At 36.6% G+C, this 14629-nt stretch overlaps 1 protein-coding gene across 2 annotated transcripts; it reads left to right on the top strand.

The window, feature by feature from the left end:
- Positions 1 to 2430: 2430 nt before the first annotated feature.
- Positions 2431 to 14171, top strand: Ctsl (cathepsin L). Of its 2 annotated transcripts, XM_078047380.1 has the most exons (8): positions 2431 to 5631; positions 10807 to 10943; positions 11243 to 11365; positions 11464 to 11610; positions 11792 to 12016; positions 12461 to 12623; positions 13245 to 13362; positions 13872 to 14171. In XM_078047380.1, exons 2-8 carry the CDS (start codon positions 10818 to 10820, stop codon positions 13969 to 13971), a joined length of 1002 nt encoding a protein of 333 aa, XP_077903506.1. In that variant the 5' UTR covers positions 2431 to 5631; positions 10807 to 10817; the 3' UTR covers positions 13972 to 14171. The 2 variants fall into 2 exon arrangements, with proteins under 2 accessions (XP_077903506.1, XP_005337499.2); XM_005337442.4 differs by having other exon boundaries at positions 2431 to 10943.
- Positions 14172 to 14629: the final 458 nt, after the last annotated feature.

Below are 14629 nucleotides of genomic sequence, written 5' to 3'. Positions count from 1 at the left end.
ACTCACTGAATGAAATTCATGAGGAGTCTATATCATTGTAAAATGCTTTTTTCAAATAATAAAAAAGTGTGGAATATATTGCCGAAAGGTAGGAAAATAAGGTGCAAATAAGGATATAATGTAGTGCCTTTATGGAAAAGTAAAAAATAAGAATCTTTCTATAAATTTGTTCTTAGATGAATGCATAAATTCTAGGATGAGTAATAAACTAACAATAGATGTATGAATAGACTGAGGACTAGGATAAAAAAAAGTGTTTAGTTGTGTGGATCTTCCTGTATTTGTGGATAAAATTCATTCACTATTATAAAAATTTGTTTAAATAAAAAATACTGAATAACAAAAATAACATAAAGTAAAAGTAAAAAGTGAGTTCCTCCAACAAAACTGTCACTCCTTTCCATTGTCAAATGAAGCTATTAAGAGTTGGCTACAAGTTCTCCTAATCTTTCTCTATATAAAACATATGTTTATTTATCAAAATACATGGACATAGCTAATTTATTCTGTCCCTCTTTTTTTTTCAGTACTGTGGAGTGAACCCAGGGTCACATGCATGCTAGGCAAGTACTCTACTGCTGATCTGAAGCCTCAGCCCATACTTGATTTTTAATAGGATTATGCTATGCTCCTTGATCTAGAATTTACTTTTTGTAATAAGAATGGTATACACTGGGCCCCTCTCAATGTTTACATAGGTAATGTGTTTAAATATTTCCCTATTAATAAATATTTAGGATTATTTAAAAACTTTTAAATATGTGAAGCATATACTATTTAGGCTTATGTTACTACTTTTGTAGCACGAAAGTAGATTTGCTGGGTTCAAGAATATCATCATTCTAAAAAACAATGAACATTTCCCAAATACTAGACCAAAAAATTGTATAAAATTCAAGGCAAACAAAAGGCCCATTTCTCGATTCTCACCAGCCATAAATATCATCAATTCTTCACACTTTGACAAATGACATAGTTAAAATGAAAAAAAAATGTATCTTATTTAACTTGCCTCTACTGGATTATGGATGAGCTGAGTATCCTCTCCTTCTGCTCACATTCTTAGGACAAAGTCATAAGGGGAACAAATTCATGAGGGGGGATCTATGGAGAGAGGTTAGCTTCCTTGTTGGCTGTTTGATTCACAAGTGTTTACAGGTTGAAGGAGAAGGAGATACAAGAGACATCAGTAACCACTGAGATAGAGGTTGAGAGCTGAAATGCTTTGCAGGGAAGTATAAATGCATGCACAAGGAGACTTGTAGAGAGTAGTAAAGTATGTAAAGAAATTCACATTCTATAAAGTATTTAACCTATGCAGACTGAAAAGGACTTTTTGGTGCATGAGAGGTGGCACAAAGTTTCTACCCCTGATCTAAAATAATAGAGACTTATTGCCCAAAATATACATCAAGGTATCACATTTTTGCTGATTTAGGGAAAAAAGCCTTATATTCAAATTTCTAATTTTCAACTTTTGTTTTGTCTTTTCCTTTACTTTTAAGATTCAATACAAAATTTAATTTTTAGAAAACATGTAAAGTGCTTTTGTTCTTAACTAGACCTAAAAAGAAAGTTCAAGTAAGAGCAATCATGAATCTTCCAGGAAGCAAATATTAGGAATTTTTTTATCTTTACTTTAGCATTTAGACATATTCTGAGTACAATCATTGATTTTTTTAAAAAAATATTTATTATATTTAGTAGCCCACATTATATAAAAACAATGGGTATCTGCTGCAGTCTGGCTGGGCACAAATCATGAGCCACTCAAGCAGGAACAAACTTTATTTCTGAACTCCCCTGAATGCACCCATGCGGCCCTTCCTGGAACACCACACACCAACTGGAACTCCCTCCACTGGAACTTCACCAACCAATGCGAACTCCCCAGGAATCCTGAACTCCCCAGGAATCCCAGGAGAACTCCAAAGTAGCCGGCGCCTGAGGCGGACAACAGGGGTCTATATACAATTGAATACACAGCCTGTTTCAATCCAGGATCACCCAGTCAAAGCAATTATACACAGTTTAACTTAATTATCATCATCTTAATGGCTCACCTCTCAACCATTACTTCTGGCAAAATGCCAGGGGCCATTCCAACTTGGCTGTGGCTCTCAACAGGTACCTGGTGACATTTTCATAATATACTGATGGATCACATCCACCTTCTCTATTACCCTATCTTATCTCCTGTCCCCTTGGCACACTTTGCCTTTCCTAATAGCCCCCTTCTACTTCATGTTATCTGTCCCCACCCCTTGATTCCACATATGAAAGAAAACACATAATAATTGTCTTTCTGAGTCTAGCTTGTTTCATTTAACATGATGATATTTGATTCCATTCATTTTCTTGCAAATGACAGTTTCATTTTTCTTTATGAGTGAATAATAATACCCCATTGTGTGTGTGTGTGTGTGTGTGTGTGTGTGTGTGTGTGTATATATTACAATTTCTTTCTTTATTAGTCCATTGATGAGCATCTAGAATGATTCCATAACTTGGCTATCATGAGTAATGCCACCATAAAATAAGAGTATGCAGGTATCTCTATTGTATGATTTGATTTCCTTGGGTATATACCCAGGAGTTGTTTAATTATATCATATAATAGAGCTATTTTCATTTGTTTGAGGAACCTCTATGATGTTTTCCAAAATGGCTGTAGTAATATACATTCCCACCAAGAGTGTATAAATGTTCCTCCCCCAACCCATCATTGCCTTTATTTGTTATTTTTTATTTTCTTGATAATAATTATTCTGACTGAGGTGAGATGGAATCTCAATATAGTTTTGATTTGCATTCCCCTGATGGTCAAAGACATGGAGCATTTTTCATATAACTATTTGTCTTCTCTACTTATTCATTTGAGTGGTGTCTAATTAGCTCATTTGTTCATTTATTGATTGAATTATTTGTTCTTTTAGTGTTAAAATTATTTGAGTTATTTATATGTTTTGAATGTTAATAATCTGTCAGATAAATAGTTGATAAAGTTTTTTTTCCACTCTGTAGCCTGTCTCTTCACTCTGTTGATCATTTCCTTTGCTGTGCAGAAGATTTTTAATTTGATAATTTGTAATTCTTGCTATTATTTCCTGAGCTACTAAAGTCCTAGTCAGGAGTTGTTGTCTATATATATGTCTTGGAGTGTTTCTTTATGTTTTCCCCTCTATTTTCAAAATTTCAGATTTTACATTAAGGTTTTTGATCTATTTTGAATTCATTTTGTATAGGGGAAGAGATAGGCATCTAGTTTTAATTTTCTATTAGTAGATATCCAGTTTTCCCAGCTCTACTTGTTGAAGAGCCTCTTTTTTCTTTAACATATGCTTTTGGTGATTTGTCAAGAATCAGATGGCCGTAGATGCATGAGTTTATTTTTGGCACTCTATTTGATCTCATTAATCTGTGTGATTATTTTTATGCTAATACCATACTGTTTTGTTATGAAGAAAGAAATCAGACACTAGAAGATGGAAAGAACTCCCATGTTCTTGGATTAAGAGACTAAATGACTGTACCACTGAAAGCAATCTATATGTTCAATGCATAGTATAATGTAATGTGTTTTGAAATCAAATATTGTGATATTTCAGAATTGTTCTTTTTGCTCAAGACTGCTTTGGCTCTTCAGGATCTTTCATGTTTCTATATGAATTTTAGGATTTTTTTTCTGGTTCTGTTAAGTATATTTTCTGTGTTTTGATGGGGATTGCATTGACACTTACCTGATATGGCCAATTTAACAATATTGATTCTCCAGTCCAAGAACATGGGAGGTCTTTCAATCTTCTGGCTTCTTCATTTTTTTCTTCAATGTTTTGTAAATTCCACTGAAGAGACTTTCACATCCTTAGTTATCAAAGTTTAGTATTTTTAGAAAAATATTCTTATTTATGGAATTTTCTTCACTCAATCAAAATAATAAACAGAAAGGAGACAACATACAGATAATTTTCTTATTTTTTTTAAAGAGAGAGAGAGAGAGAGAGAGAGAGAGAGAGAGAGAGAGAGAATTTTTAATATTTATTTTTAGTTCTCGGTGGACATAACATCTTTGTTTGTATGTGGTGTTGAGGATCGAACCCGGGCCGCACGCATGCCAGGTGAGCGCGCTACCGCTTGAGCCACATCCCCAGCCCCAGATAATTTTCACTACTTCTACAACACAGAAAGAAAATCAAAAAAGATACAATAGAAATAAAGATCCAGGAAAATCTCCAATTATCTTCCTTTCCATCAGTTTTAGAGTGTCAGCTTGAAGTGTCAGCTGGAGGTACCAGCTTGGAGTGGGCTGTGTGTCATTGTCATGGGCAGGAGAAACTGTGCTATAATGAAGTCTGATGGAACAGGAAATCAGTTTCATCAAATGAATAGGTGACAAGATCAGGGTGCAGTGCTATCATGCCTGATATCGGTGGGGCTCTTCCTTTATGGGTCTTAGGTAAGGGCATTATGTCTGGTGAGGTTGATAAATGCCTGTGTCTGGTGTTCATGATATGATTTGGGATGGCCACATGTCCAGAAAATCCAATTTAATTTTATATGTTGGCATGTATGAGTTATTGATCAATTTCTACCTTATGGTACCAGGAAGATGGTGGTTGTTTGCCTGTGTAAACAAGGTTTAGAGACATTCTACTTTTGCACTTATACTCAAAATAAAATAGCTTATGGCAAACTATTGCTTTATAAAATGGAGTAACTCCAGGTTAGGAATACCCTGAAAACTCTTTTTCTATACTTCATGGAGTATAGAGCACAGCCTGCTCTCCACACTACTCCTTTATACCCCATTTTATAAGTGAGGGTCATCACAGTGGTGGGGAATGCAGAATCATAAGTGACAAGTAAAGGGTCTTTTCTAAAGAAAAGAAATAACTTCATTGCAAGTCAGGCCAGCAGGGCTTAGAAAAGGAAGCTGAGCTTTGGGGCTTGTTCCTTATCATTTGTTTAGCACACTCAACTCTGGAGCCAGAGGGCATCAAGAGAAGTGGAATGTGATTCCTGAGGCCATTGTCTGTATAGGATATATGTGCTGACTCACTTTGTGTTATGCTGGTAGGAGGAAGACAGGGGAGCCACTGTAAAAGAAAAATTATTATATGACACTTGTTTAAGCACAGTTATGAAGACTTTATTCAGGGTCTTTAAGATAGGTATAGAAACCACAGCAATGGGTATTATGTGAAGGAGACATATTGGGTTAAAATTCAAATATGAAATGGAAATTGATGGCCAAGGAGCAGGATTAGGGCCAATGGACAGATAATTAACAAGAAACATCAAGGATAAGGGGGATCCACCTGAATGGATCTAACAGGATCCTTGATGAACACAGTACAGGGAGATCAGACGGCATCTGGGAGAAGAAAGATAAAGAGAAAACTAAGATATAGAGAATGATCAGATATCAAACATTGGTGTTCTTGATAAACTTAGCATTATTCTTTACTAAAATTAGATTTTATTTTAAAAAGTGTACATGTATGGTTTACAGAAGTTTCAGAACCTGATCCAAGTTTGGTCAAGCAGGGAATCTTTTTGACCATGAAGAATATGTGCTGCCTGCACCTGACTGGGGCTCCTCATCTTCCTGTCCCATCAGCATCCAGGAAGGTAATTTTCCCTATGCCTCATGAGCCTGTCCTCCTTGATCATTTCTAGTAGACAAAAACCCTTTGTATTCCCCATGAATCAATTCACTGTCAGACTTTGAAGCTTAAATCAGTGAAAATGCTACAGGGACAATCTCAGGTATTAAAATAATGAGATTCATTTATTCAACAATTCTAAAAACACACAGAAAACAATCTTAAAAAACAAAACAAAACAAAACACAGAAAGGAAACAGGAGCAGATAATCAAGACTTAACAATTCCTCCAAGCCCTCAAAAAAAAAAAAAAAGAAATCTCAAAATATACTTTGAACATTCTGCTAAATCACTGACTCCACTCTATGGTTGAAGTTTGTTTTCTTGGGTCTTGTCTCCACTTCACCCTCCTCTTCTCCATGGTTGCTGCCTCCATATCTTGGTGAAATTATCCTCCAACTGGACCTCTAGCTGTGATCCCAAGCATTATTTTCAAAGCCAAATGGTCCATCCACTGAGAAACTCAGCTTCTACTCTGGAGAATTAATCCACACTCTTGAGTAAGGAAGCTTGTCCTCACAAGGTCATTATGAGGTTGTCAAAATAACACTTGACAGTTAAATATGGAGTACATTTGTTCTAACATGAGGAAGCAAGAATTGATTCTTTAAGTGCATTTTTCTATGCATGGGGTCCCATCTCCTGGGATGGTGTTTTTCTACTGTAGGAGGAAGAATCAGGTGATGGCAGAGGCACAGTCATATCTATGGAAGAGAATCTCTGGCCTCCAGAGAGTTACAGACTATAGATCTGGGGATGAGGATAAGGAGATGAGCTCTCCAAGGTCAGCTCCCTGTTACGTCCTGCATCAGAAGTCTTGAACATTATTTCACTGAAACATATCTATCACATTCTTTGCCAGTTTTCTGTCAAAGCAAGATTACTGTGGTTAATCTCAGATTTCTAGTGGAAAGGCTGAGCCTTAGAGAAGCCATTATAGAAGGGACATGTAGGTGAGTTCTAAGCAGAGTGCAAGTGTACCATGCAAAGGACAATGAGCATAAAGTGAAAGCTTTTATGCTCATAAAATTTTGGTGATTGATTCATTTACCTTCTCAATGAAGTGGCTGATGGTTTAACTCTTCAGGAAAACAAAGACCCCAGAGATTTATTTCACAAATGGTTTTATATAAACATGTGTTCATCAGCAAACTGTTTTCTATACAGTATATAAAAAAATGAACTATTTTTTTCAGTAGCAGTCTGCTGGATAGTGCCTTTTAAAAGTAATTTAGGCAATTTAAACAAATTGGAGATGTTGATACGGTGGGGAGAGGTGATGTCAGTGTCCTGCATACTACCACTCTAATTTTGGTTTCCCAGCAGCTTAAAATTTGGTGATTCTATGTAAAGAACTATATCTGGTTTTATGAGAAAAAGAAATCTATACAGATACACAAGAGAACATGTTTCATAGTACTGCATTTTAAATAAGACTCAGGAAGTTCTGCCAATTGCATTTTATTAAAGTCCAACTAAAGCTTGGTCCAAAATGTGACTATTTCAGTAATTAGAAGTCATTGAAGTTTTTTTGTTATGACAAGTTTAGAGAAGTAGAAAGAAGAAGCAAATGGTTAGCAATAGCACCTTTCTTTTATGAATTATTTTAGAGATTTTTTTAAAAATAGGCACTTCAATGACTTGAAATAATTATATCATTTTGTTGTTGTTGTTTAAATAGACTTCTCCCCTATTTATCTTGTAGTTAAATATTTTTTGATTAATTGTAGATTCAGCCATATTTGGTATTAAAAATGCATGTTTTTTTCCAGGCATTTATATCACACCCCAAGATACAAAAAAGGAAGCTGTTGTTCACAGAAGAACCTGACCCATAGCCTCTGACAGATTCTAAGGGCAGGTCCTAGTGCAGTTGTAGATATTTCCACTCTATGCATCTTATGGTGTTGTGTCCTAAATGTGACTGTAAAACCTATTCATCAAAATTAGTTGGGATGGGCACAGTGTCACATGCCTGTAATCCCAGCATCTTGGGAGGCTGAGACAGGAGAATCACAAGTTCAAAGTCAGTCTCAGTAACCTAGAATGTCCCTAAGTAACTTAGTGAGACTCTGTCTCAAAACAGAAAGAAGTGGGGATGTGGGTCAGTGTTTAAGAGCCCCTGGGTTCAATCTCCAATACCTCCCCCAAACTAGTTGGTACCACTGACTCATTTATTGTGTCAAATTCATTGGTATATTTATTCTATTCCTTAAAGGCCTTAAAATAAAATTTTTAATAAATTGCTTTTAAAAATTTTATGTGGAAGGCTGGGGTTGTGGCTCAGTGGTAGAACACTTGCTTAGTGTATGTGAGGCACTGGATTCAATTCTCATGACTGCATATAAATAAATGAATAAAATAAAGGTTCATCAACATCTAAAAATATTTTAAAAATTCATGTGAATGCCAAGATTATTCAAGAGGGAAAGAACATTTTCAACAAATGGTTGTAGTTAAACTGGAAATCCATATGCAAAAGAAAGAAGTTGGACCTCTCCCTTACATTGTATCCAAAAATTAGCTTAAGTAGATAAAATACCTGAATATAAGTGCTGAAACTATAAAAATACTTAGAAGGCAACAGGAGAAAACCTTTTGTGACATGGGATTTGGTAAGAATTTTCAAAATAACATGGAAAAACAGGCAGTAAAAGAAAATGAATTAATAGGATTTTGTCAAAAGTAAAAACTTTTCATCATAAAACAGCTCTATAAACATAATGAAAACACAGTCCACAGAATGGGAGAAAATGTCTACAAATCATATATCTATTGAGAAATTAGTATAAGAAAATGTAAAGAACTACCAAAACAACAACAATAAATGCCAATTAAAAAATGGGTAAGGATTTGACTAGATATTCTTCCTAAAACAACAACAATAAATACCAATTAAATAATGGGCAAGGACTTGACTAGATATTCTTCCAAAGAATATATACCAGTGGCAAATAAGCATGCAAAAATGTTCTACATAGCAATTAGAAAAATAAAAAGTCAGTACTACAAAATCTACAATACAATGAAATATTATCTAAACTTAAAAAGGAAGGAAATTATGACACATGCTATATGAGGAATGAAACTAAATAAAATGTCTAGACAAAGCACAACTATTGTGTGTGATTCCACTCATATGAAGTACCTAGAGAAGGTATCATGGTCTGTTTTGTACTGCTGTAACAGCACCTTAAAACCAGAGACCACAGTTATAGAGGCTGAAAAGTCTAATATCAATCTATCACATGTGGAAATGGCCTTCCTGCTGACTCATAACATGGTAGAGAGTATCACATGATGGGAGGGCAAAAAGGGCAGTCACCAGAGGCAAAAAGATGGCCAAACTTGCCCTCATTAAGAACTACTCCTCTGATAAGAAATCCACTATCTGTTACAGGTTGAACAGATTTTCATCACTTCCATGGGAGATAGAGTTCACACAAGGTCCTCCCAGAAGCTGGGGCAGCCAATTGCAGTGTGGGAGATAGTGGAGGTGGGGGCGGCCTCTAGCAGACTGATGGCTTTAAAGCTTGAGTCCAGGTGTTGCAAAACCAGATGCTTGAAGCTTGGTGACCTTTGAGGATCCAAGAAGTCTTCAGAGAGCACCTGCAGAAGGTTTGGCCACACCAGGTGAGTGCCACTAGCCTCACTGAGGTATGGCAGGAACAAGGACTTAGAAGAGGGGAACTCTGTAAGGACAAGGTCTAGAAGACAAGTGCAACCCCCAGGAACAAGAGCATCTGCACAGTCAGGCTTGAGGTGGGGAAGCAGAATAAGGTGTTTGCAGAATGCAAGGAGGCACTGAGACCACTCAGGGAGCCCCAAGTAGTGCAAGTAATGCAGGTCTGGTCAGGTAGGACAGTGCAGTTCCATCTTGTCACAGCCTGCAGTGATGTAATATACTCTGGCCTCAGTGAGCACGTGCAAGGGCTGAAGCACATGACAGCCCTTGGCCAGGAATTATAGAAGTGAGCCTGGGAGGCCTGACCCGATACCATACCCCACAGCCCTAGGACTTACCCGCCCCTGCCCAGGTATTCACCTGTAGTTCTGGCTTGTGGTTACTTGGCCACTTTTCCAGTCCTTAGTTGGGTAGTGATTATGGGTGTGGAAGGCACACTCTCAAGTGTGGAACTGCTGGAGTGTTGGGTGCTGTCCTTCTCAGTTTCCCGAGGAAGGGCATTACATAAAGCTTTCATTCAGGAAGGGGAGGTTCCAAGATGTGTATCGTCTCCTCTCTATATTAGTCAAAAATAAAATGTGAGATAGCCTGGAAAATTTTGGGGAGCTTTACCTCTACTTGGCCTCAGCTGCCTCATTAATACAGTTTTTCCCAGGTGATCTCATTAATTGATACAAGACCTGGACCAATGGCTTTCTAGTTGTTGACTTAAACTTTTGACTGAATAGCAATCTTCACACCCTTATATGCTTAATTACCATTTCATACACTGACACAATTCCTCAAGCTCTGGGAATGCTGATTTTAATTTTGGTAGTTTGATGGGATCTGGCTTGGTTGCTTTAATCCAACCAAAACTGTCATGGTTTGGATATGAAGTGTCTCCCAAAGATTCATGTGTTAAGGGCTTGGTCCCCAGTACAGCAGTGCTCCTAGGTGGGGTTTTTAAGAGGTGATTAGATCATGAGGGTTCTGACTTTATCAAAGGATTAACCCACCATGGCTGAATGAACTAAGGGGAGGTTGTAAAAACTGAAGGAGAGATAGGACTTTGTTGGAGGAAGTGGGTCACTAGGCGCATGCTCTAGAAGTGTTTAACTTGTCTCTTCCCACACCCTCCTCTCTCCATGGCTACCAAGAGCTGAACAGTTTTCCTTCACCATGCCCTTCTGCTATGATGTTATGCCTCAACTCAGGCTCAGAGCAATAGGGTTTCAATGTAAGCCCAAATAAATTTTTTCTCCTTAGTGAAATTTACTCAGGTATTTGTCACAGTGACAAAAGTTAATTGACAAACAATACTGTGAGCTTCTTTCACAGTCTTTGGATAAATTTTGGGGAGAATAATTGAAATATTTTTATTCTACCATGGCAGCCTTTATTTTTTAGGTGAAAGTAAGATGACTTTTTAGAAGGATAAATATAATCAGACCCTCATTTCTTTTCCCTTTCTAGGTTGTTGAAACATGAATCCCTTTCTCTTCCTGGCCATCCTTTGTTTTGGAATGGCTTCACCTGCTCCAAAACTTGATCAGAGTTTAGAAGCACAGTGGCAAGAGTGGAAGGCAAAGCACAGGAAAACATATGACATGGTTGGTAGCACTAAAACTGTCCAGAGGGACCTGGGAGAGAATGGTGTCTGTTGTTGTAGGAGTATAGCCACAGTAGCTTCTAGAAAATACCTCTTATGAGGCATTCACCTAATGGTACTTATTGTGAGCCCAGTGAGAGAAAACACTCCCTTATTGTGTCTGAGCTTGGAGAAATACTTCCAGAAATGTAGAGTCATGCTTGGTCATGGTTTCTTTTCATATCTGGCAACAAATCCACTGGGTGAGCATAGATTGGGTTGTAAGTATAAAGAAAGAGCATTAATGATATGTACTTCTAGAATGAAGAAGGAAAAAGGAAAGCAGAGTGGGAGAAGAATATGAAAATGATTGAACTGCACAATGGAGAATATAACCAAGGGAAACACAGCTTCATCATGGCAATGAATGTCTTTGGTGACATGGTGAGTGGAGCGGGGATTGGTTAACTCTGTGCTTCCTCTACTCAGTTCTTTAAAGAACATATCTTCCTTTCCAACATTTTATTTACTTTTCCTTGAAGACCAGAGCAGAATTCAGTAATATGGTGAATGGCTTTCAAAACCAGAAACACAAGAAAGGGAAAGTGTTTCAGAAACCTCTCCTTGGTGATATACCCAAATCTGTGGATTGGAGAAAGAAAGGCTATGTGACTGCTGTGAAACATCAGGTATGATACTGTTTAATTCAGACCTTCTTCCTACTGGAAAACAAAGAGTAATTGACATCTTTACTTTGGTAGATTTTGGAGGGACATACAGTTAACATTTTTTTTTCCTTAAGAAGAGAATATTCAAATAGATAAGCTGTTGTCAAAGTCTTGCTATTTGCTTTTTGTATTCTACTTTCAGGGTAATTGTAATTCATGTTGGGCTTTTAGTGCAACTGGTGCCCTTGAAGGACAGATGTTCCAGAAAACTAAAAAACTGGTCCCATTGAGCGTGCAGAACCTTATCGACTGTTCTCTGCCTCAAGGCAATTATGGATGTTATGGTGGCCGAATGGATCATGCCTTCCAGTATATTAAGGACAATGGAGGCCTGGACTCAGAGGCATCCTATCCATATGAAGCACAAGTAAATGGATCATCTTGTGTTGTCATTTCTGCTTGGGTTTTGGAAAATGAAACACTTTCAGAGATAAGATGCCTTTTCAGAATTTACTTGCCATATGTTAGAATCAATCTCTGCAAACTCTTAGTGTTATCACAATACATTGTTAGCCTTTGCATAATTCTCTGATGAGATGGTTAACATATCTTACTTGCATGTAACATGGAACATGTGAATAGAATTCTAATGTGAAAAACTTTTTATGAACAGGTAGACCTAGGGGGTCCCATTAAAAATATATGAGCTAATTTTCAGTTTTACATCAATTGATAGGATTTTACTTCTTCAGATGATTTATAAGTGTTGACTTAGAAATCCTGCTGCATACTGTTAAGGGTTGTGGTTCTAACTCATGTTCCCCAGGAGGTGATGGCAATAATCAACTCTCTTCCCTGTTATCATTAAAAGAACCGGCCCTGCAGGTACAATCCTCAGAACTCCGTTGCTAATGACAAAGGCTTTATTGACATCCCAGAGGATGAGGAGGCCCTTATGAAGGCTGTGGCAACTGTGGGGCCTATTTCAGTTGCTATTGATGCTGAGCATGATTCCTTCAAGTTTTATAAAGAAGGTAAGTATTTTTTATAGAAATTGATGCATAAAAATTATAAAAGCACCATGACACACAAATATGATTGACCCTTTGGCATGCAAAAGTTAATGTAAAATTTTTGGTGCATGAATTTTACATATTCATGTTCATTCTATACGTGACAAATTTGTGTCTGATGTTCCCCTTTGACATTACTTGAAGTATATCCCCATGAATATTAGTGCCTCATAACATTTTTAAATAGCTATGTCATTAAATGTTTAGTTTACTTAAATTGATTTTTCTAATTATTGGGTAATAAAAAATTTTCCAATATTTTTATTTCTGTTATTAAATCTGAAAAGAGTATCTCAATTCAAGTGTTTTTGCATTCTATGCTATTCCCTAAGATTGACATCCTAGCAGCAGAATTATTTTCAAGAGTGACTTTTCATGTCTCTAGATATACCTTTTACTAAGGGATAGAAGCCAATTTGTATTTTTGTCAGTTTTATATGAGATTCTTAGACTTAAAAACAATAGATCCTATTTTTAAGTCTGATCTGGAATTTGTCATTTCAGAGGATTGAGATGGGTGACAGGGTGGGTCTGTGTCAGATTGCTGGAGTCTCTTACCCCAGCATTGATTTTATTCTCCAGGAATTTATTATAATCCACACTGCAGCAACACTTCGCTGTCTCATGCTGTTCTGGTGGTTGGCTATGGCTTTGAAGGAGCAGAATCGGACAACAAAAAATACTGGCTGATCAAGAACAGGTATAAGTTGCCAGTGAGATATAAATATGCAAACATATTTATATTTGAAATTCAAAAGGGTATTCTGGTTTCCACTCAGTATTTGGATACAGGTCCCAGAAATCTTTATTTAATCCGGTTGGACATAGAACTACTAATGTGTGATTATAACATTAAGATGTGATCACAAGCTTCCTGGGGGTATTGAGGTATTATTAACATGGTATGTAACACTGTATTTCTAAATTCTGAATTTTTTATATATCTATAATACATCTTACTGGAAAAAAATATTTTACTCTTGATTTCTCAGTCTTGTGTCATCAGTATTGCAATTATTTTGGAGTCAAGAATAGAGGTTATGTGTAGATTTAGACTCAAAAGTTTATACTGTGTGAACAAGAACATTTGTCTCTCCTGATTCCTTCTGTGAAGTCTGTGGCCTCTGGCACAGTGCTTAAATCTAGTGTCACTGTTAACAAATCCAATGAGCTTTATTCTCTAAGATGGAAAACTTGCTCTTCTTTCAGCTGGGGTGAAAGATGGGGCATGAATGGTTATATGAAGATTGCCAGAAACAAGAACAACCACTGTGGAATTGCCTCAGATGCCAGCTACCCCCTGGTGTGAAGTCATGGGCAGTGATAATAAATGCGTATACTTGTGGCAACATGTATACAAGAGGGATTTCCATTTCAAACCGATCAGCCACTATTATCTTGGATCCAAAATTTGAGTCATTAAAAACTCAGTATTGCTATGAATTCTGTGACACTTTATATTGATAAAATTTTATCACTACTCTACTGCCATAGATAGATTTGTATTATTGAGTCATCTAAATAATTTATCAATTTATTTGATTAATAAATTTTATTTTTTTTTGCAAAGGTTGACCATCTTTCTGTTTTTATTACACTGATTTTTCTGATTTTCTTTTTTGTGTGTGTCTGTAGTCAAAACCTGTGATTAGGGCCTAAATATATAACTGAATGTGCCAATGATACACTAAGATAAGTAGCCTGATGGATTTTCCAGTAACACATATGCAGATCTTATGCCAGTGATTGTGTCTTACCCAGTCCTTGATTGGAACAAAATTTGAGAAATGATCTAAAAGGACAAAAATAATCGCTTGATAAAAAAATAACTGTTTTGAAAAGTGAGCTGACATATATATGATTTCACTGCTAGGAAAGGGCCTGAGAGATGATATTCATGTCACCCAAGATTATTGCAATCCAGTTGAATTATGGAACAAATGTCTCAGAGTCAGCATCTTTCAGAA

This window comes from Ictidomys tridecemlineatus, chromosome 4 (assembly GCF_052094955.1).
Source record: "Ictidomys tridecemlineatus isolate mIctTri1 chromosome 4, mIctTri1.hap1, whole genome shotgun sequence".
Lineage (NCBI taxonomy): Eukaryota > Metazoa > Chordata > Mammalia > Rodentia > Sciuridae > Ictidomys > Ictidomys tridecemlineatus.
Note: the sequence above shows the minus strand (reverse complement) of the source record. Positions and strands in the feature narration are given on the sequence as shown.